The 23,518-nt window shown below is 42.8% G+C and overlaps 1 protein-coding gene across 1 annotated transcript in view; it reads left to right on the top strand.

The window, feature by feature from the left end:
• The window catches only part of LOC144790753 (uncharacterized), a 752,701-nt gene that overhangs the window by 48,333 nt on the left and 680,850 nt on the right, over nt 1-23,518 (top strand). Inside the window, exons 3-5 of the mRNA XM_078665457.1 lie at nt 1,293-1,427; nt 1,542-1,651; nt 14,307-14,411. Coding sequence (XP_078521583.1) covers nt 1,293-1,427; nt 1,542-1,651; nt 14,307-14,411 — 350 coding nt within the window. The remainder of the gene's footprint in view (nt 1-1,292; nt 1,428-1,541; nt 1,652-14,306; nt 14,412-23,518) is intronic.

Raw genomic sequence — 23,518 nt, forward strand, 5'->3', positions numbered from 1 at the left:
CTGACTCCCCTCTGAATTTGCTCATGAATTCAAGAGCGATTGAGGTGCGCTACAAGAGTAAACAAGCATTAGCATATGTCAATAGGTCAGCTTTAAAGGAATGTTGTATGGTAATGTGCTGCATTACAAGTATACAGCATGGGAACAGATATGTATTTGGGTGGAAGCAAAGAACTGTAGAATAATATTGGTGTAGGTTTAAAGGTCAGGGGACAGTTGCATTGTGAAGCCAGACCTAACAATCCACGTAGCTCAATGACTGCCCTCCTCCCATCTATGCTACTACCAGAGAAAAAGAAAATACATTATCTAGTTATATAGGGCACCTTAATAGCATTCAATTGTCATGTCTGTGCCCGTGAAATTTCAAGTTTAGCCAGCTGGTTAAATAAACAAAATGATCACAGCTGCATGGAGGGCAAGCACTTTTTGTGGACGCACACAACATCTGTCCAATCAAAACATGTAGTCCTAGAGCCAAAGCCCCTTTCTGGTGATGTTCACATAATTGTCTGGCAACAGCTGTGCTGTCAAGCCGACCATAAAAAGAGTGAATCCCACTTGTAGAAGTGTGAGTAATTTACTACTGTTGATACTATTGGAATGTATATAAATGTTCAATTAACATCTTATAACTATAAAAATACAATTGTGCATGGTTCCAGATTTACGATTTTTTCCTAACCACAAATAGAAGGACTCCACCTAGAATGCTGAACCTGTTTCCCAGGGGTACTATAGGGAATAATATTCGATAATTCGTCATTGCTACCCCCATAGTACAAAATTCTATGCAGGGCTGGCGAATTGCACTATTGCACATTTTTGTCCTCCACTGGGAAAACCTATTTCCTTTGGAGAAACCACATTCCCTCCACCCACATATATGGTTAGGGATGTTCCATTCTACTTGTCTCCCTAGAAGAGGATGTGCACTTTGCAGGAGTAAATCTCCAACTAGTTCCAGAGTAGAAAATAAGCAAGGTGGAGTTACAAGTCAAACCATGACTTCAACCTCCCACCCCTTGCGTGGGACGTACACATATGCCCTGTACCTGGATTTTTGCATGCTGATGTAGCATACAATAATGCAGGAGTAAATGGATTTACGGCTTCTAGGTGACGGTAAATAGCTACCAATGGCAAATCATTGCATTTGTCCTGGTGCATCTGATTTACCAGCGCAAATTGCTTTCTAAAACAGGGCCTATGGACAGCAAAATGCACTTCTATGTTCCATACATTCTCTGCTCTTCTGTAACCTGTATATATTTTCATTCCTTTTCCTTTAGGCCAAATGTTTGCCATGAGCAAGAGCTAGCCATGGTCGGACACAGACAATCGTGCATCCAGGTATTCACCCGCATGGTCAAAGTGTGGAAACCGGACTGCACGGGACAGCGGTGGTGCGCAGGATATGAAACAAGGTGAGATTGTATTTTAATTTTCCAAAAATATAGAATTTATTTTTGTATTCGCATGTTCCATGACCTACACATAAATATTGATTTTTCTTTTTTTTTTACGGATATTCCCCCAAGGACTGGATATTACACAACCTACAAGCAAATGTACAGTCTGGAATATCAGACCGTGTATAAGTGCTGCACAGGCTGGAGCCAGAAAAGCAACGAACCTGGATGTCTGCACTGTAAGTGATGATTCAGAATTTCAGATTTGTACTGCTCATTAAAACTATTACCGTAGAAAAAAAAATCATACTTATCACAATGTTAGTACTTTTGGATGCAATTAATCAGCATTTGTGTCTTTTCATTTAACTGAGCCCTCAGGACAAGATTATGAAACAAAAGAATTAGAATTATCCAAAAGAAATATGACTTCTGTATTTTTCAATTTTCTGCTGCCCAAATGCCTAGGGAAACTGATTAAAAACAAGCCAAGTCTTCCTGAAAACAAGATAAGAACTATACATGTTGGAATGTAAATAAAGCTGCCTTCTAAAGGTGTCCAAGGGTCTGATTTTGACTTGGGTGGTGGGATCACCAGGCTGCCAGAGAGATGGAAGAAAGAATCTGTCACCCTAGTGACAGAAGATTCATTGCTTGTAACGTTTGGAATGTTTCTCGCAAGGTGACTTGGCCTTACATATGGTCCGAGTCACCTCAGCCACTACTGTTCCAATATGGCCACATTTTTAGTGCACAGATGAGACATGCCCATGATGTACAGGCATCTGTTTCCTGGTACATAAAAGACATTACAAGGCTTTCTGGGAAAGACCAACATGGTTTAAATGAATGCTCTACACTTAGTGGGTGCCACCAAAAATGGTGGCAGACCAGTGCATGTATTAGGTGGCCAGCTCCGATGCCATTTCTGGCCACCATAGAGATCTTTGGATTCTTTCCTCTTCAGCATCCTCTTTTCACTCTACCCCGAATGCCCTTCCTCGCATCTCTGTCGCTTCACCGCTTCCGACAATGCACTGCACTCCCTCAAATTTAAGCACTCTAATTTCTCTTACTTTTGCCTTACACATATTTTGACATCAGTGTACCCCCTTCACACACATATCCACAGAATTGCAGTTGCAAATGGAATACACAAACATTGTTCTGTGTGCTCTGCAGAGAGGCCAACCCACTGACAGGCACTTTGTTTGACTTTAGCTTTAGCGCCTGAGAGCTCAATCAAAGCCCTTCATAAACACCTGCCATGGCTCAAGCTTCAAAGTATGCACAGGAAAAAATAGAGATAAATAACAACCTTATAAAATAGCTAACTTGTGGGCAATGCAAGATAAGTAAAGCATGTAAAATAAGTGAGGAACTAAATAGCTGAAATGCATTCCCTTGACGTTTTTAACATTCAACCAGCAAGTCAGACCATGTTCTAAGCATCAGTGTTAACTTAGGGGCATGTACATAGGGCTAGTTTTAATGTCATACATCAGAGAACTGGCCACTGTAAGCACATGTTACACAATAGCACATATCTCTCGCTTTGGGTCACTCAGATATTTGGATCCATTTCGCAAGGGAAGAAGAGCGAACCCTGCTCCTTATTTGGATCCATTTCACAAGGGAGCAGATGCCGCAGCTCCACTTCTAAAGGAGTGAGCAATGTGTAGTGAGGGCCTGGGGTGTCACAGTGGGGGAGGATAGAGTGATGAGGGATCTCGGCACAATATACAGAACACAGCATTAGCTTGCAATTACTTACCAATGCTGAAAACAAGGCACCGGATCAGACATGCTCGCATCCACTCTCACTAATGAGGAAAGGGTGGGATCTACGGCTTTGAATGACGGACATTTGAAATCACGCAGGGGCTAGATGTAGGTAATTGTAATTTATCGATTCATAAATACCGAATTTTACAGATTCGGTATTTATGAATCGGTAAATTAGAAGGTGGGAGATGTAGGTAAAATCATTTTTTGATTTACCGAATCTGTAAAAATCGGTATTTACCGAATCGGTAAATACCGATTCGGTATTGCCCATTGATTCCTATGGGCCTTGAAGCCCATAGGAATCAATGGGCAATACCGAATCGGTCAAGGGTGCAGGGGGTGTCACTTTGACACCCTCTAGCACCCCAAATACAGGCATGTGTAACATGTGGCACACATACATGCCCTAAGGGCATGTCTGTGTGTCACATGGCACAGGTGTGCATGCACAGTTGTGCATGCACACCTGTATTCGGTATTTTACCACCCAATAGGAATGGGTGGTAAAATACCGACTCTTAAGGGCCTGTGGCACTCTGTGAAGTGCCACCTACATCTCATTTACAGAATCGGAAAATTTACCGATTCGGTAATTTACCGATTCTGTATATTTACAGAATCGGTAAATTTACCGATTCTGTAAATGAGATGGCCCCTACATGCCAAATCCTAAATACCGGTCGGTAACGGCCGAAATCGGCCGTTACCCACCGGTATTTGGGCTCCTACATCTGGCCCTAAGTCTCCTACGCCCTAAGCCATGACGCTTATTGAGTCACTGGTCTACAGTGTACATACAACTAGAGACCCCAATGGCAATAAAGGGATTTAAAACAGAAAGCCCTGCATTGTGCGTCACATTAAGAAAGTTGATTTGCTGCCTGTCTTCCGTCTCCTGCTTCAGAATGAGGCGAAACAGACAACCCCGACTTAAATACATCAATTTATTTAGAGATACAATCGTATCTCTAAATAAATTGATCTATTTTATATTTTTTAATGTAAATGTTTACGAATTTTCAGATGGGCGCAGCACCACATCACTAATGCAGAAACCGCCCCTGTGCCAAATGACCCTAAATACTTTTATAGTACTTACATGTCAGATACTACAATCCAAATACCCTGGGTGTCTTTGGAAAATCAAATTCTAAGGGGAAGATTTGTGAGTTTTTGACTACCTTCTCAGGTCTTCGGGCCTTCTTACTTTTCCTATGTATGTCTTTCCCTAAACCCACACCCCCCCAGCTAACCCAAACCCTCGTACTCCTGCCTAAACCCCTCCGACTTAGTGGTATGTTCCTTTTTCCAGCCACTCCCCTGGCCCCTCTCACATGTACAACTTAGTAGTAAAGTTAAATATGTGAAGATCTCCCCTATAGAAAAGATAGGAGAGGTGGAGATTTACACTCAGAGGTTTGTGAATAGCATTGTTTAGTACTATTGTAGTACCACTAAAGTACTACTAAATGCGATTTGTGATTAGAGGCTGTTCACCGCTCATGATCTTCTAACTCTTTTTGTGATGGCTCCGCTTCCCAGAAAATCATACATAGGCATCTATGTGCTCCCCACAGCCACTCCCCAACCTGAATCAGTCTTCCCCTTTGACGTTCTATCCATTCAGCACCCCATTTGCTTACTTTTTGTAAGCTGCTCAGAACTTATCTGTTTACTCTCTGAGTTACCCTCTGCCTTATTTTGACTTATGCCAATACACCCACTAGTATTTGAGCACTTAATAAGAATAAAACTCAAATCAATTAATCATGGACATCAATGCACAAAGTAAAAAAAAACATGACATGCCATGCCCTGAAGAGCTTAAAACACTTGGGATCTGTGAACTAATGTTTACATTTATTGAAACTTTCTCCCCGCCCCTTTTCAGCCAAACATGGTTCCACTTCTGTAATGGTTCACATGCACCTTTTGTTTTCCTCCAAAACCCCTTCTCTTAAGGCTAGCTAGTGAAACAGGCAGGCAATCACAGTGATTCAACACAAAGGAGTATCTAGGAGTCTAAAAGTGAACTCAAATCACAGACACCTGTTGGCGTGACAAACAAAGGGAGGGTGGCAGCTACATTCACCAATTGCACCACGTGATATTATGACACCACATTCACGTGAGGCACATCCTCTGGTTGAGAATTTTCCCATCAGTTGTCTAACTGTTCCGCCACTATTACATCATTTGGGTTCTCCTTGCCCAGGAGTAAGTGCAAACACAGTTACACAATGTGATATGAAGGTAAGAAGACCCACCGTTCTTATCTGGTGGTCGGAAACAGTATGATAGGACAACTGAAAAAAGCAGTGCAAAATAAGTGATTAGTGAAAATATAAAACTAGGTGAGACTAAGTAGAAGAAAGACCTTTAATATTTTCTCTTAGCTCCCTAACTCTAAAAACAAAAGTGGGAAGGCAATCACAGTGCCCACTTGCCAACAACACATAGACCCCTCTGCATGTTGAGTTCTGGAAGAATGCATGCTCTTCAGACTGGCAGGACAGTGCTTAAAAAGGGGGGCTGGACTGTTCCCATGATGCACCGGGTCAGACTGATTTGCATATGGCCATGTTGAACTGGGGTGACAGAGTGGGCTAAACAACGGTGATGGATTAAACCCAGATCTTTTGACTCGGTGAGAGTGTTTGATTGATTCCGATGCTCCGTCCATCACCACCCCCTTTTGTACCGCTTTGTTCGCCATAAGTTGGCAGGGTGTGCTCAGACGTGAGTCCCTTGCTCACTTTGCCACTGGATTCAAGCAAGCCTGGCTGAAGACGGCTGAAATGCCAGAAACCGGTCCCAGGAAGCTTGTTTCCGGTCCAGGGAAGGCATGGCTTGGCAGTTCGGGCTGGACTGTTGCCCTGAGGCACAGGGTCAGACTGATTTGCATATGGCCATGTCTGAACTGGGGTGGCAGAGTGGGCTACAGAATGGTGATGGATGAAACCCAGATCTTTTGACTGGGTGTGAGTGTTTGATTGGTTCAGATGCTCCGTCCATCACCACCCCCTTTTGTACCGCTTTGTTCGCCATAAGTTGGCAGGGTATGCTCAGACGTAAGTCCCTTGCTAACTTTGCCACTGGATTCAAGCAAGCCTGGCTGAAGACGGCTGAAATGCCAGAAACCGGTCCTAGGAAGCATGTTTACGGTCCAGGGAAGGCATGGCTTGGCAGTTTGGGCTGGACTGTTCCCATGAGGCACAGGGTCAGACTGATTTGCATATGGCCATGTCTGAACTGGGGTGGCAGAGTGGGCTAAAGAACGGTGATGGATTAAACCCAGATCTTTTGACTGGGTGTGAGTGTTTGATTGGTTCAGATGCTCCGTCCATCACCACCCCTTTTTGTACTACAAAGGGGGACAAGCATTCCTTTTCGCAGCACAGGTATTAACTTTTTGGTCTGACCCACCACTAAGAAGACTTCTGGATTTCTTGGGCAAACAACACCCGAAGGGGTAACAGGGAAGATTAGCCTGCTGAAGGCCAGATTAATCAGGCATCACTATGGAGATGCTTTGCCACTTCTGAGGAAGTGAGAGGTAAATCTTTCCATGTGTGGTAGAAGCCTGGAGGGTGGTTTCAGAGAGGAATTAAACAGCTTGGTGTTATTAATTAGCGAGGACCGAACCTACTGCACATATTGTAAGCCGAAGGTCTCATAATAGGTAATAACTGATGCCTCCTATAGATGTACAAACGCATCCGGGTTTTACAGTTTATACTGGCTTAGAAAATGGGTACTTTCAAATTTGCCCATTAAGAGAACAAGTATGTAAAACATCAAAAAGCATGTGAGGCACACACCATGCTCCGCAAATTACACATAAACACGAACAATGCACAGAGCACTTTAAACATAACATTATTAGCAGGCCTTCGAAAAATGCCAACTGATGCATGGCAGAAAAAATACATTAATCCGAGATGCCACTTCTGTCTATATCCCTGTAACCAATGCCCATATCAACAAAACGCATGACGCAAGTGGCATGTGGGCACCTTGTGACCAGCCCTACCTCAGCATAATTGGTAGCCTCCTCCCATCTTCAAGACACCTCTTGCTGTCACATTGCAACGACCCCCGCCCCCACAACAAACATCAAAGTTTCATTCTGCAGTCCCAGTCAATCAATTACTGCCAGCCCTCCGTGTGACCTTCTGCAGGCTCCCTTCCCGGCACTGCCTCTTCCACAGTGAACTGCTTCTCCACAAAATATTGCCTCCACTTCTCCAACACGCAAGTGACCGTTCTTTCATGCAGCTTCACATTATTAAAAGCAGCTGGAAATGGTCTCTGGTGTGATTTGTGAAGTGTGCGCGCTTCATAATTCAGATTGCGCGCTCGGAGCAGTTAGAGTGCACACGCGCGCACCTTACAGGGAACACTCCTCATGACTTAACCCTTGCTAAAGTTTTAGAGCCTGATTTAGAGTTTGGTGGTAATGAAAAATACTCAAGCCTCTAGAGGAAAATGCTAAATACATAGAATCCACCTCCTGTAATCCTTCCCACCTCTACTCCTATTGTGGAATACATTCAGCCAGCGGATTCACTCCCACCTTTACATTTCCTTTCAAAAATTGGAGGATTTCCATTAGCACTCAACTCTAAACCCACCCCTTTTTGACAAGAGATCCAATGGGACACTCCCAATATATAGCATTTGTAAAGATATGAAACGGTGGGTTCTCTATTGTTTCAACAATCTTGTATTGGATTATCTGTTTTATACATTAGACAGAACATTTCAAAACATTTTTGCAAAACACTACATCAGAAGAGTAAAGACATTTCCACATGTCCTCTTTGTAGTTCGGTATATCAATTTCTTTCCTGTCATGTCCATCGATTTATCCTATGTTTAAAATAGTATAATAAAAACCATGCACAACATAATTCATACATGCAGATTGGAAGAATACATATGTGTGTTATCACTGTTAAGGGATGGAAAGAGCACTGAGCCATTTGAGATGTCATCTTATGTATGTCATTACCCCTTCCAACACTCAACAACACTCTTCACATTTGCATAAATACAAAACACGTACACACGTCATTTCCAATGATGTGTCAGATATCATTAAAATCTCACTCAAACAGGAAAGATTGCACTCTGTTGGAGTCGGCGGTGATATTTTTTCTGCTTAAAAAGCCAGCCTCATTCTACGACGGTGCATTACCCCATAACTCTTCTCCCCGCACTGGGAAAATTCTGGCAACAATTACAGAGCTTAATTTGTTGATGAATAAGTGCCGGTGCCCAAAGCTCTGCTCAGAAGTCAGCGGCCGGGACATGGAATACCAAGGCTGCATAGTCTGTCATCAACCTCGCGCCTCTGTAACTGACTTCCAGACACTCCCTATCCCTTTATCTCTCAGTTGCAGATTCCTGCTTTCTCTCTTTATGAAGGACTTTCCATTTTTCTCATTCTTTCTCTGTTGTGCAGTTTCCCTCTCTTGATCCCAGGAAATGTTGGATGAGGAAAAATAAATGCCGGTCCCAAAAAAGAAGTCCCAGTGTGCCCACCGGCTGCAAAAATGAGTGCTGCTGGCCCCCACTGAAAAATTGGCATATTCCAAGAAGCACAAAATATATTCAACCATTGCTAGTTTGATGTCACCCTAGTAGAGGCACAGAAGATGCTATTGGCCATGGAAGAATTAAGAAACATACTGAATCAAGATGACACAGCAGGAGTTTCCCACTTAACATCTCCTCTGCCTTTGATGTGGTGAACCACACCATCTTAGCAGGTCGTATGAAAGAAGTAGGGTTAGAACAAAGGTACCATTCCACATTTGTTCCTATCACTTCTGGAAGGGTTCACTAACCATAAGGTTGACACACTTAACATCTCCCAACACTTTGGTGAACTTGGCCATCTCACAGGTTTCCTCTCTATCGCAGTGGCTTTTTCCAACATCAGTGCCTTTTGGTTTTAAAACGTTTTCTTTTGCAGAGAAATGTATGGGATTCACTGAAATACAGAGGATTAACCTCAGGCTATGTAAAGTCCTGACATGTACATTTGCAAGGGCCAAACAAAGAAACTAAAAAAAAAAATCAGTGTGCTCAAAAAAAAAAAGAAAAAATAAACAAATAGCAATTTTCGAGTGGAAAACGTATTCTTCTCGTGAAAAAGTAATGAAAGGATGCTCATTCTGCTTAGGACTTTTGCCCAGCTAAAATTAATGAAGGACAACAGAATGGACTGTTGAGGGAACTTGGAGCAAATCTTGTGTACTTTTCATTTCAGAATTTTATTTGGATAAAACATATCCATAAAAGAAAAATAGTATAATGAATAAAACGTACAGAAACACAGCAGTAAAAGTAGCGCATAAGATAGTAGAAGCTACAAGATTATTAAAATACAATCATACAGTGTTCATCGAGTTTCGAGCTCGGATAGCAGTTTTCAAAAAAGCCCCATCACGAATAATTAATTCATCATTGCCCAGTCTTGTGTATTTTTGTGAATCCCCAAACCTGCTGTGGATTTGGTCCTTTGTGGGTGTTAATCTTGTTAGTTTTGTCTGTTGGTGGCCGCTGCGTTGGCGCGCCTACTGCGCATGCCTTCTTTGCCATGCACATTTACAATGCGGATTAATAGGTGATTGTATCCTTTTCAATAAATTACTTATCTGGGATTATAACGGATTCTGACTATGCCACAGTAATCTAACAACTCGCTATCCTTTTAAGCCAAAATCCATATCACATGTGTTGGCAGCTCTAAATGTATTATTTAATACTGTATAGGTATATTAATATTTAATATTAAATATATTACATACTAGCAGCCCGCCCCAATGTTATCCGGGAGAAATCATGGCTCAGGGCCCCGCCCGCCCTGACGTTGTGTAACCTGCCCACCTCACTGGTCACGTCACTTTTTCCTGCTGTAATGCCCCGTTTGGTACCTGCCCACATCACTGGCCACGTCACTTTTTCGTCCTGTAATGCCCCGTTTGCTACCCGCTCCACTTTCTATGCTTTTGTCCCCTGCACACGTTTCTTTTTCCTCCTGTTAACCTGCCCACGTCACTGCTGCCCACGTCACTGCCCACGTCACTTTTTCCTCCTGTAATGCCCGTTTCACTTTTTCGTCCTGTAATGGCCCGTTTGCAGCCTGCTCCACTTTGTACGCTTTTGTCACCTGCACACGTTTCTTTTTCCTCCTGTTAACCTGCCCACGTTACTTTTTCCTGCACACGTTTGTTTTTCCTCCGGTACCTGTGGCTCGCTCACCGCTCCTCCCGTTTCTTTTTCCTCCTGTTAACCTGCCCACGTTACTTTTTTCTGCACACGTTTGTTTTTCCTCCTTTACCTGTGGCTCGCTCACCGCTCCTCCCCGCCGCCGCTCCTCCCTCACGTTGCTGACTGGTAACTTGGCGCCCTACTTCATCCGCCGCTGACCGCTCCTCCCCGCCGCCGCTCCTCACTGTCTGCCCGCCGATCCTCTCCGCCTGTTTGCCGGTCATGTCCGTTACTCCCCTGATCTCCGCCGCTCCTCGTCGCGCTCCTGGACGCCGCTCCTCCCCGCGCTCCTGACGTGAGCACGCACGTCGCGACCGGCCCTACTTTGGAAGGACTACTTTTTTTTTACTGTAAATTTTTTCAATAACGTTTTTTAAAAAATGTATATAGCCTATAACCATCTACACACCCTGACGATTCCAACGGTGTATCGGGTGTGTGGATTGGCACTGTGGTTCTCGAGTTTACCCGCCTCAAAGACTGAAAATTCTTCCTTTATTATAGTAGTATAGATTAATAATAGGTATTGCGGCTGTTATTTACTGCACCATTTATCCTCCTCAGTTTTATCAACACTACCAAAAGATTATTTTCCTTTACACATGAGGGTAGTCTTTGCTCCAGGAGTGGACACTTCGATCTAATGGTTTCTATCACAAATTCTCAAGCCTATTCAGATTTGCAGTGAAATACACTCACACAATCAGGAGCTAAATGTACTTCATCTAGGAAATTCCATCTCCCTGTGTGAGGAATGTATGTGTCCGTAACTACATTTAATATTTTACTTTGTTTTTGTATATTTACTTTATAGCCTTGAGAAACCATCAGGAGAGCTGGGGAGTAATAAAAAGCCCCAGTGGTGTGGTCATTCCCCCAGTGGCATGGCTAGAACTTCTGCTGCCTGTGGCGGCCCCTGCTTTTGCCGCCCTGCATGTAGGTCTACAACTACAACGCCCCCTCCATTTTTTAGGCCTATACCATCTAATTGTCACTGCCCCTGTCCCCGCCTTGTATGATCAAACTGTACAGATATTAATGTATGGGTAGGCCTGTTGTTTTTTGTTGTCCAACTGAAAGATTGAATTTTTAGTTGTACATAAATATCTTAACTGTGTCTTTCAATCTAATCTTTCCTTTCAATTCACTTGTGCACCCCCTTTCTTACTGCAGATTGCAGTTCTCCTTCTTTTCTAATTTTACCAATATGTAAATAAATTTGCCATTGTACTAAGAAGAGACTGAGTATTAAGTGACTTTTTGTATTATTTGTGTTGGGTTTGCTGCCTTAGCATTGTTGTTTGCAAATAATATATCTCCTTTTTCAGATTTATAATCTGTTGACTTGAAATAACGAGATTTACATTCAATGTGAGTTTGAATTGTGTCAGGGACCATTTTGTTTCTATATATAAACTATCACCCAGGTCCCTTGACCGATTGGGTTTACCCCATTGGTTTAATGCCCTGCATGTAGGAGCAGAGGGGGGAGCCGCCGCCCCCAAAACCCATGCTGCCTGGGGCAGACTACCTCCCTTGCTATGCCACTGGTCCCCCCTCCTTCAGTGCCCCTGTAGTGTAGTTCCGATAGTACCCTTTCATGCAGGACCTACGCTGTTTACGATTAACATATACTGTGGGCTTGGTGGCAAACTGACTCTGTACACCCCCAACGAATATGTCAGCCTATGTTTTTGCATTAGCTACCTCACAGTGCCACTAGCATCTCCTATTATTGAGAGATTCGTTTTTGGCAACCTCGAAACACAATAACCTCAGACTCGTGGAAACAATATACTACTTTTCACCCAGTCACTCGTGCTTGCTTGTTTTGCTGGCAGAGAGATACACAGAAGAAACAGTTGAGCGTGTTTACAATAAGAATTTATTGTACCGTTGTTCTTCTCATGTAAAATAAGTGTGCTGCTACAACTGTAACACAGTAGCAGAGATATAGAACCAACAGTACAGTGAATAAAAAGGAATAGTATTGTTCTACCATTTTGCAATAGTCATGAACACATACATGAATATGAAATGCATTTATAAAATAAAGTGTGTACTCCTAAGATGCCTGTCTAGATGTACCTAAGTGTACCTAGCATGTGAGTAGGTGCGAAAGAGCCTAAGCCTAAGAGCCTAAGTCTAAGAGACAAGAATCCCGCTAGGATTTAGTAGAACCCCCATACCTGAATAGTAAGAGTGTGGGACCCCACAAGGGATCGTCAGACCACTGTCAGCAGGAGTGATGGCATGCCGGAGCCGCAGGGTCTCTGGTCAGTGTGTCGGCCTTGAAGTCTCGGTTCCCTCCTGCCTTCTGATAGCAAGAGGTGCTGTATTTATAGAGACTATGGGGCCCATTAGGATGGCGGGCGGATCGCCCCCGCCAGGCTGGCGGTAGCCACTGCCGGCCTGGCGGGGGCAATCCGCCCGCCATCCGCACCTAAATTCCCCCGCCATATTAGTATGGGGGGAGGGACCGCGGCGGACGGGAAGACCGTCTGCCGCTTTTCCGCCCCGGTCGCCTTGCGACCGGGGAGGAAAAGTATTAATATGGTGGCGGTGTCTATTAGACACGCCAGCCATATTACAATGGGCTTGGTTAGATGCCTTTCAGTAGCAGCGATGACGCCACAGAAAGGCATGCGGTCTTCACTCTGGGGGGCCCCTGCGGGCCCCCAGAGTGAAGGAGAGGTGGGGGGTGCACACGGGGGGTACCTATGGTACCCCCCAGCATTTGCATACACGAAGCAGTAGGCACCGCGCCGTGTCTGGTGCTTCGTGTATGCGAGTGCATACAGGCATTTTTAGCATTGTGGCGGCGGTGCAGAGAGCACCACCCGCCACAATGTTAAACATGAGGGATGCACCCTCCACTGTGGCGGGGGCATCATAATCCCCACCACGGGACCCCCGCCCTTATGGCAGGCGGTCCCAATCCCCGTGAGGATGGTGGGCGGGCAAAGTCCGTCCGCCATCCTAATGACCTCCTTTGTGCGTATGTTCCCCATTGTTCATTAAGAGGATGACGTTGGGGATTAAACCTTGTGCGGCGATGGGAGAGGTGAAGTATTTTCCCTAGATAGTGTACTCATAAATTATCCATATGTGTTAAGGATGACGTCTTAGCAATATCGATTGGGAAAAAACACCCTCGGCATGGAACTAGGTGAAAGAAAGGCTACAGACCTTATATGGATAATGTCCATACAAGACAGTCTGTCCTTATTTGGAGTTATGCCCTTATAAGGCTCGTTCATATGAAATGACGGGGAGATGATGTAGGGAAATTGTACAATGTTCCCTGGACCTACATCAGGGTACCGATATGAAATTTCACACCCCCAACCCTTCAGGGAGCCTCCAAGGGCTAGAATTCCTGTGAGACATGGGCGACTTAGGGGCACCTTATCACATTTTTAAGGGGGAGCATCATTTTGCTTTACGCAGCTGCAGGTTAGAGACGTAGGTCATGCTAATCACGTATCAGCGACACCATACTCACAAATAAGAAATGGATACATTCACCTATTACTTTCTTAGAGGGTGTGTACTTGAAGCTCCATCATTGTATGTGGAAATACAAGGGTGCCATGTTTCAAAGTGCATTAAAGTTGTATGTGTGCAATATTTAAACCTATGTGTGGTATGTTACACATTTGTAAATTGCACGTGCGTTTCATTTAGTGATTTATGTTAAGTTTATGCATGAGAAAGTTGTGACTTTTCCTGGTGTGTCTTGAATTGCGATGAACATAGAGTTGGTTTGTGGATAGACCCGTGTTCCTCTTCCACAGAAATATTCACTCTGTTTTTGCATTTCAGCTCTGTGTTCTGTGGGCATGTGCTTCAATGGCGGGAAGTGCACCGGTGGAGGAGATCACGCCTGTCAGTGCCCAGAAGGATTTCAGGGCCCCCGGTGCCAGTATGGTAAGCTAACTTTCACAAGCTGCATTCACACACTGAAACTAAAATACAAGTTTCAGAATATTCTCGACAAAACTGAAACAACATTTAGGTCATTATCCATATGAAACAAGATACTAACAACGTAATATGTCTTGGTTCTTTTCCCAGATGCAAAGTATATCAATACAATAGTTAGAATCTGTATTATTTGAATTCAAAGGACCGTTATTTGTACTATTTCTGGATTACAGTTTATCATTCATAGTTGAAAATCATGAATTGACACTATAATCGTATTCCATACAGTGTTTTTTCTCTTTCGTCATCTGCTTTTTAAAATTGTATCACAAATCATATTCTAATTAGCTTTAAGAACTATGCTGCGGCTGAATTCACTGAGAACTTCTGTGTTTTAAGTTATTTTTATGTTTGCGAACCTGGGGCAGTGGCGATTCGTCCGCTAATGGGGAGGGGTGTCACCCCACTGCTATTGTGACAGTGAAAAAAAATATAATAACAAGACATTATTATCATTTTCTTTCTGGAGTTGGAGCGGGGCTGGCTCCCTGACGCCAGAGGAGGGTAGGAGTAGTTTGCACTCCTCTAAGTGCACATGATTGTTTGGCCAGCTCTCTAGGGCCAGAGAAACTGTCATGCACACTTGCCATGTTCTCCATAGGGCTGTTCTGCACTACCCCATGGAGAACATGCCCAGCCTCTTCAGGCACTGCCTTAGCGTGCAAACCGAATGCTCAGGCCAATCACAACGCTGCTCCTGCACCATCTTGATTGGCTGGTAGAGCCTGGAATCCTGAGTGCTTCCCGTGTTCCCAGCTGAGGAGAGGCGTGCAGCTGTGGGAGAGGCGTGTGGCAGGGAAGGTACGTTATTTATTTTTTATTTTTGTTTAATCCCAGCCGCCCCACCACACCCATTCAGAGTGAGCTGCCGCTGAGCTGGGGAGGTAATAACTGTGACACACCATGAGGCTTTTACCATTGTCTACAGTGAATTATTGAATAAACCATTTGACTTTTTATTGCTTGTACATATTCATTGGAAATGGCAATTTGATGATTCATAAGAATCTCCTGCTCAAGATTCACAGTTTATTATGCAATATGTCAATAAGACAGCAGGTTTGTATCAACGCATTAGATTGGTATCAAGCTAGAACTATCTTGGAGCAAGGTTTTTATGTGGTGTATGGTTTTGAAGTGAGTTTTGTTATATGTACCCTAAATGTTCCTTACCAACAGATGATAAATGCATGAGCTGGACAGTAGAGTGTGAGTGTATACTCTGATGGGTAGCCAGTTTCACTCACTAATGATCAGTCCATTAGCAGAGATGGAAGCTTTTGTTCTCACTAATGATCAGTCTATTAGCAGAGATGGAAGATTTGCAGTCACCACCACCAACTGGAGTGCCATTTGAGATAAAGAAAACACAGAACTGCTCCGGCTTCCCAAATATTTAGTCACATTGTGCCCACTAAGGCCCCCATTACTATTGACTGGAAAGTGGGATGGATTTTTCCCACCCCTAGAGTACCAGTACTGGGGAAAATCTGCCCAACATGATTCCTGTCCTTAGGGGCTACTAAGAAATGAGGACGTATTGGGGAGATTATCAAGTCAACCTATAATTCCTCCAGCAATTCCTCATTTGTCCTGGACTTTAACACAATGTTTTCAACTGTTTTCAGCAAACAAAATCTCCATGTGAAAGTAAAAAACGTATAATTCCTATGGGGCTGGACCTGCTGTTTCAAGCCCGGTGAGAACTTAGAGGGCACTCGTAATAAGGACCCACGTGTACTTAGAACCAAAAGAGGATGCAACGTACCCAGAATGAGAGCACTCTCGGACACTTTCCCATTAAATGTTCATCCCATCATTTTAATGACCTATATTTGGACTAGTCACATTGTAAACAAACAAAAAAATAAACCTGCCTAGGTTTCTGAACCATCTTTGTGGGAATAAACATCATCCCACATGGACTTCATGTTCATTATGTCATGAGTTATTATGGGAGTGTGAAACATGTCTTTATTTTTCGCACTGGTTGAAGAGATGAAATACAGCCATTTTAATTATTTAATAATACTTATTATGACCGGCTGTGTTGCTTTTGCCAGGATTCATCCTTTGGTTCAGATCATACCTGAAGCCATATCATGAACTGATTCACTGGCAGAGAGTGAAGGGTGAAGATGTGTGTTGTGTTCTAAGGTAGAATGTGCCTCCACCTTGGTTCCAGTTGAGTGTGCCAGATCTTGTAATATGATGTGGGATCTGGAGCAATCAATGGGAATCACGTGTGCTGTCCATGTTCCTCTGCAAATAAAAAGCATCAAACTTAGAATTTGGAGTCTGACTCGTGTTATTCTTCATAACAGCTCATTAAGAAAGTTGCCCATATTTGGATGAGTTCTTGTTTTATTTTAAGGCTCATAAATTGCGTCTCTCAGTAAATCATGTTGTTATTGTAGGATGCAAAATGTTTCGATCAAGCCGACGTATTTCACGTCCACTCATTTTTTAAAAATTACTTATAGACTGTCTTATAAAACGAGGTCTATTGGAGTATTTATCTGAGTTAACATACCTTAAAACAGTTTATGAAGTCAGAAAGGATTTCTAATCTCCTTTTCCATTTTATGAACGCTCTATTTCTTGATACATTTAAGGATCTAAGAAAAACCTGCCAAGGTAACGATGACCATTTTCCCTGTAACTGCAAACTCCTTTGAAATACAAGAGTTCCTCAGGGTTACTGAATAAAATTGAATATTTATTTTGTCATTTTATATATGCATTGATATGATTTTAATACAAAAAGTTGAGATCAAGTCTTTGAGGGTGAAAGAGAGGGTGAAACAGTGAGGTGGAATGGAGATCCCACAAACCACTGACTTTCAAAAATTTTGAAATGTGTTTCTTGGTAACAACCATTAACCTACTTTGGAGTTCCTTAAAGTGAAATCATTAAAGAGATTTTGTTTAGAGGGTAGATTGAACATTACATGCTATGTGCACATCGTCTTCAAATAAGTGCGGACCTGGGTAGACATACACTTTTGTATCATGATAATAAATTTGAACTGGGAGGCATTCACTGGATGTCACAAATGTAGGTGATGTAGACTGGAGGCACACAAATGGATTCATTTACTCCACCATGGCTCTAGGAATTGAATTTTAGTATTTTGTACCTTGCTCATCGAGGTCAGTGTGTGGTGGTGCAAGTTTTAGTTAGCTCAGTAAAATGTAACTAGGGAATTTCAGTGTTCTTTTGGTTTTTAAACATTAATTTTATTTTTACTTCAACACCTATCTATTACTTCAATGTAACCTTTGTTTTTTATAGTGAATTTCTAGGAATTGTTTTTTACTATAAGCTAAAATCGCTTTATCATACCTAACAATAAAGTCACTTTAACGTTTAATTCTTGCAGTGAATTTCTGGGACTTCTTTAATGTAAGGGAAGAATGTGTTATCTTACCTAATTGTCCTTAATGCCACTTTAACCTTTGTGCTTTTCTGCAAAATGATGGGGTATTTTGATTATATTTAGCCAACTCTCCCACTTCCGACAGCCTTCCGCCACGTGGAGGGTGGTGTTTGGTTGCAAGGCCTATTGTGCCAGGCTCTGCTCCAAGCCCCCCATAGACACCCAACTCCCACTGTGCACATCCTTTGGCTGTGCACAGCCTACAGCTCATTCCTACACCCATCTCCCCCCCCAGGCGGTCAACCAGCCTGCTGTGCATAGATTCAGCCATGCACAGAGGCTTGTTGGTTTCATGGCCTGCCCACCCAACCCCCTTGACGGTCTTCCCTTGGGACACCCAACTACATTTTGCTGTTTATTTTTTTCATTCATTGTTTTGCCGGGTACCGTGGTACTCCTGCAGTACCTTTTGCTCAAGCTTAATTCCCATGGCACTTCAATACCACTTAAGCTTCCTGAAGATGCTTGTACGGTACCACACTAGCATGGGAATCAACCCTGAGCCACAGCTCCTGTGGGAGTATCACACTGAGTCCTGCATTTCTTTCTTAATTTTAGCCCTGGGGTCCCTTTGGCTCCTCACAAGTGCATATGTGAGAAACTTTTTCACAATAATGGGACTGAGTCCAAAGACCAAAAAGAGATGCTCCTAATCTACATGGTGACATCCCTATAATTGTTTTGTGGTGCTAACCCACAGTCATTTGTATCCCAAATTGAATAAATTGATTTGGAAAAATCCATGTTACTTATATGACTTAATAATGTCCTCCATTGAAATGTACCGTAGGGGATTACATTTGTAGCCAATGACCCGAGACTCTTGTGAAGCGAGCCCCTTTGGTGGTCATGGACAACTTCCTCACTTAGGCATTTGCCCTTTTTGGAATACTGCTGAGAACCTACCCAGGTTCATGACCCACGAAGTGAGGAGCATTTGCACCCTTAGTGTGGGTTAAGCATCCCATGATTATCAGAACTGCCTACTTGAGTCAAATGATTATTCATTACATTCTCTGTAGTGTGTGCTACCTCTTTTGCATGGATAAATGAGGAAAAACTGTTATCCTCCATCATACCACCAATATCTATGGCTGAGAAGCCATACAAAACAACATTGCTACACCATTTCTGAGCATTCCTCTTGAGTATGCACTACTTGAAATTAGACTCTGTGAGATAACTTTTTTTCTTAAATCAGACACATTTAGTCAGGTAAAGAAGTCAAGATGGAAAGTTGATCCCTGTTTTCAAATAAGTCATCTTAACCTCTGAGCTAAATGTATTCACTTTTAAGTAAAGAAGTGCTTACAATCCTGCCTAATAGGATATCACATTTTGGTATCCTGCCCAACCCTCTCTTAATTCTCATTCTGTTGTTTGAAAATGTTTTCAGCAATATCACTCATCCATGCAGAATACAGAAATAGCTCCCAAGGCATCATCGCACCTTTGTTTTATGCTAGTCCAGTGAGCTTCTTTCAGGCAGCTGTGCGTAATTGCAATTCTGAAACACCGGTTTCCACAGCAACCTCATGGGAATAAGCTACGGGCAAGAGCCTTCCACTACACTCATTTCGGAAGACAGAAATTTGGCAGAGTGTTAACCAGTTGACTGAACATGAATTCCAATTATAAAGTTTTTCATCCTCCATCCAGTATTAAATTAAAACGTGCAAAATTTATTGAATCCCAGGCATGTGGCAAGGCATAAATATATAATTTTATATATATATATTTGCATCTACACAAAACAAAACCATGTACTTGTATAGTTCCACTTTTCCAACCGAAAGTGTTGAGTAGATTTCATATCTGTCCTATTCCATTTATTAAATACATTGAGCCAAATGTTTCATAGTATTTTACAGGCACAAGCAAGGCATCCATTCATTTGATGGGGACTGACTATGCTTCAAACGCTAATTATCAGTAATTTGAGAGCACCAACCAAACCAATTAACCAAGCATCCATATCGGATTCATAACTTAAACTAAACATAGCTAAGACAGAATGTTTCATCATAGCCACTGCAGAGAAACAAAACCAACTGCAGACATGGCTGTATGAAATTAATGTACATGACTTCATCCCAAAATTCATCAATGTACCCTAATGCCTTGGCTTTCCAATAGGAATCCACCTCATCTTCGCAGCACAAATCGCTGATGAAACAACTCTCTTAGCTGAATAGAGCAAAGATTTATCTGTAGGAAATAAATTCTGGACAGCATCTCAAGTCCTGTTCCTGTGCCACCTGCTGCAATCCCAATTTACACCTATCCTGAAATATTTCATCAAAGGGAAGCATGTGCCCTCTTCCCTAAAGTGCGGCTTCCGTTTTCCTTACTTTTCTTCCTACTCCTGATAGAGCGCGCGAGGCCACCCGACCAATAGTTTTCGCCGTTTCCGGCTTCAGGGCCCATATACTTTCAAATCACCATATACATCGATCAGGTGACTTCACGAGCTCTACCAATTTGTGTGTGAGTTCCCTACTATTATTTCTCAGTGCACCCGACTTACCATCCACCGATGCGGGTACCTAATGACCACAATGAATCAGGGAGCTAGCTGTAAAAGGAAAGGCAGCAAAATACAAACCCAACCAATAACATTCAAAATACTGTTTGAAATGACCACGGACAACGGGAAGTTTTAAAATGTTTATCTAAAGTTCATTTGCTTCATTCATAAGGTACATCAATATAAGGCAATCAATAACCAAGATAACGTAAATGATGTAACTGTAAAGAAATAACGACAGAGTAATCATTGAAATACTGATATAAAATGTAACGAGAAGATACTATGCTATTCAATAATATTTAAGCATGGGCGGACTATGTAGGTATAACTACAGGAGGGCCTATAAAGAGTAACACGCTTCACTTAAGGTGAACGGGCCTTTAAACAATCTAGGCAATGAGGTTCTAGACCATATCAGAAAATGACAAACTGCAATGCAAAATATAATTTCTAACAAGTGAGAAGACATAGGAACAAACTTATGGAAAAATGCAAATGACTTTCAATAGTTGCGGAAAGACATGGAAAAATAACATATGCAATGGTAAACTTTATTGAAGCAAAAGTTAGAAATTCAGAAGGTGCAAGATTTAAGAGGTTCAGAGCAATATTTACCTAGAAAGGTGTGGAAACCAAACCCTGGCCACGGGTCAGTTAAGGACAGGAAACCCTCAAGGAAGGATACCCCTCAAAGGACAGCAGGTGCAGAATGGACACCCCGGATAGGACAGGATACCCTCGGATTAGGAATCAGGACAGGACCTCAGGACAGGACAGCAAACCCTCAGGACAGGACCGCTCAGGACAGGACCGGAACCCACAGTTCGGAAGCAACGCCTGCGCTCCACCCGCTCTGCAGTTATCGATCAAGACCCCGATTGGGTCAGCGAACTCCCAGCAAAGTGCTTCGCCAGCACTTTAAGGTTCAGTAGAACCTTAGTCTATGGTCAAATTCGGACAGAGTGCTCCGCAGCGCTCTGTATCTTCAGTCACCTATTGAGTACGATGGGTCAGTGACAGGTCAGCTAAACCAGACAAGTCGGACAATTCCCTAGGTAAACCCAGGGTAGATATACTCTTTTGGGACGGTGTACCACCCCCCAATGTTGCAAAGTGTCAGAATCCCTCAATTTGGATTGGTCCTAAAGTAGGATTTGGGTAACACACCAATCAGAACACGCTAATTTGAGCCTATATTAGCATACTTGGGTACCGCCTAGAGAGATTGGGGTTCTCATGAGAACTGTGCAGAAATACGAGTGAAAATTAACATTGTAACACATGAGGAGCAACATTCGCCGTTCTCGTAGCGCAGAGGTGGCTTTCCCAGGCGCATCTTGACTGTGGCTGCCAGCTGGCTGAGTTCCACTGTCCAAAAGTGGCCACCTTTCAATGCTCCCTGGTCATGCGCAGAAGAGACCGTCAATATGGCTCCCAATCAGTTTCGACCCCCATTCCCCGCGGTACATGAAAAGTAAGCGAGAACAAATTAATACACAGAAATAACGTTATGAAATCACATTCACAGGGTTGTACTTTCAACTTATCATCATAAAATATACTTATGCAGTTTAAATGTTAGCTACATTGATACAGACACAAGAGCAGTGGCACGAGCAGTACCACATGATGGGCACAGCTATGGATTACGCATGCGCATAAATTTCCCTCCACTTCTGCAGACGCGTCAGGACACGTGAGTGTGGCTGACGCATGCGCAGTAACTAAAATACAAGCGGCGGCCATTTTAAAGTACACGGGTTAAATGTATTAGAAATACACGTAGGCAAGCTTCGCAAACTTTGCCTAAACAAAAATAAACGTTAGTAAAACATACGTTTTGTTACCTTATTACACATAAACGAGGTTCTTGACTTCGGAAAGCCGCAAAATATGCAAAGCTTTGCTTCATCAATCCCCTCTTTGATGATATTTACTATCATCACAAAAAATGGAACCAGATGCCAACTTTCTTTCACACTTTATATAGCTCTATCTCTTCCAGCAATCGTTCTAACTTTTCTCTCTCAGTTCTAGTAGGGTGAGAAGTCTTCACCTTTTTGTATATCTGATCATTCACTTCCTCCAATTCAATCTCATCCACACTCCGTTTCAACCCTCTTGCATTTACCTCGTGCTTCTTGGTGCGCTTACGGCATTTACAACAGATAAAAATGAGAAATATAATAAGACCTATAATACCAATTGGCATCAGTATCTTGAACAATAAGCTTTTACCTATGCTAGCAAGCCAATGACCTACATTTGAGAGACCATCTACCAGTCTCTTCCAGGCACTATCAACCTCGAGTGGTTTGAGTTCCTTTGTCAAATTAGTAATGTTTTTCACATATCTTTTGATCTGTACACTTTTATCCGGAATATAAGTGCAACAATGTTGCGCCTTCAACATCCGGCAGACTCCGCCCTCTTTCGCTAATAAGGTGTCAAGAGCAAGTCGATTCTGCAAAACCATTGATCTGATCGCAACCATTTCGGTATTGACCAGCAGAAATCCATGAGCTGTTTCAGTAGACAGCACATCCACTATAGTAGACAATTTGCAAATTCTGTGAGTGTTCAGAACCACTCCCACTCCAGGTATCAGTGCACTGAAAATACTACCCATAATTTCACCTATACTTTCTCTTTTACTACGCACTAAGCCATTAGTATTTTCATTGCTTCCAGCTTTTCCATTCACATGGTATATTTTCGGGAAGACAATGCCAAAATAGCAGCTTCCATACCAGTGATCCGGCAATTTGAAATAAGCCTTGTCCCCACAAATATAATAAATTCCAGGAAACACAGGCTCTGACCCATTTTTGAAACCCCAACCTCCAATTACCTTGTAATTATGTTCGCATTCACTGGAACCAATGAAAACATTATTATAATAGCTAGTCTTCTCGCGGTGAAGACATAGCTTGCCTTTCTTTTCAAAATCCAGCAACAGAGCAGGTCCCGCCCCACCATTTGAGGTGCCTTCCATGTTCTCTGCCCACTTTGGCTTTTTCTGACTTTCGTCATTAGCCTTCTTTTGTATTTTAATTCTTCTTTTCTCTGCCATGTTCAGG

Source organism: Lissotriton helveticus, chromosome 11 (genome assembly GCF_964261635.1).
Source record: "Lissotriton helveticus chromosome 11, aLisHel1.1, whole genome shotgun sequence".
Classification (NCBI taxonomy): Eukaryota; Metazoa; Chordata; class Amphibia; order Caudata; family Salamandridae; genus Lissotriton; species Lissotriton helveticus.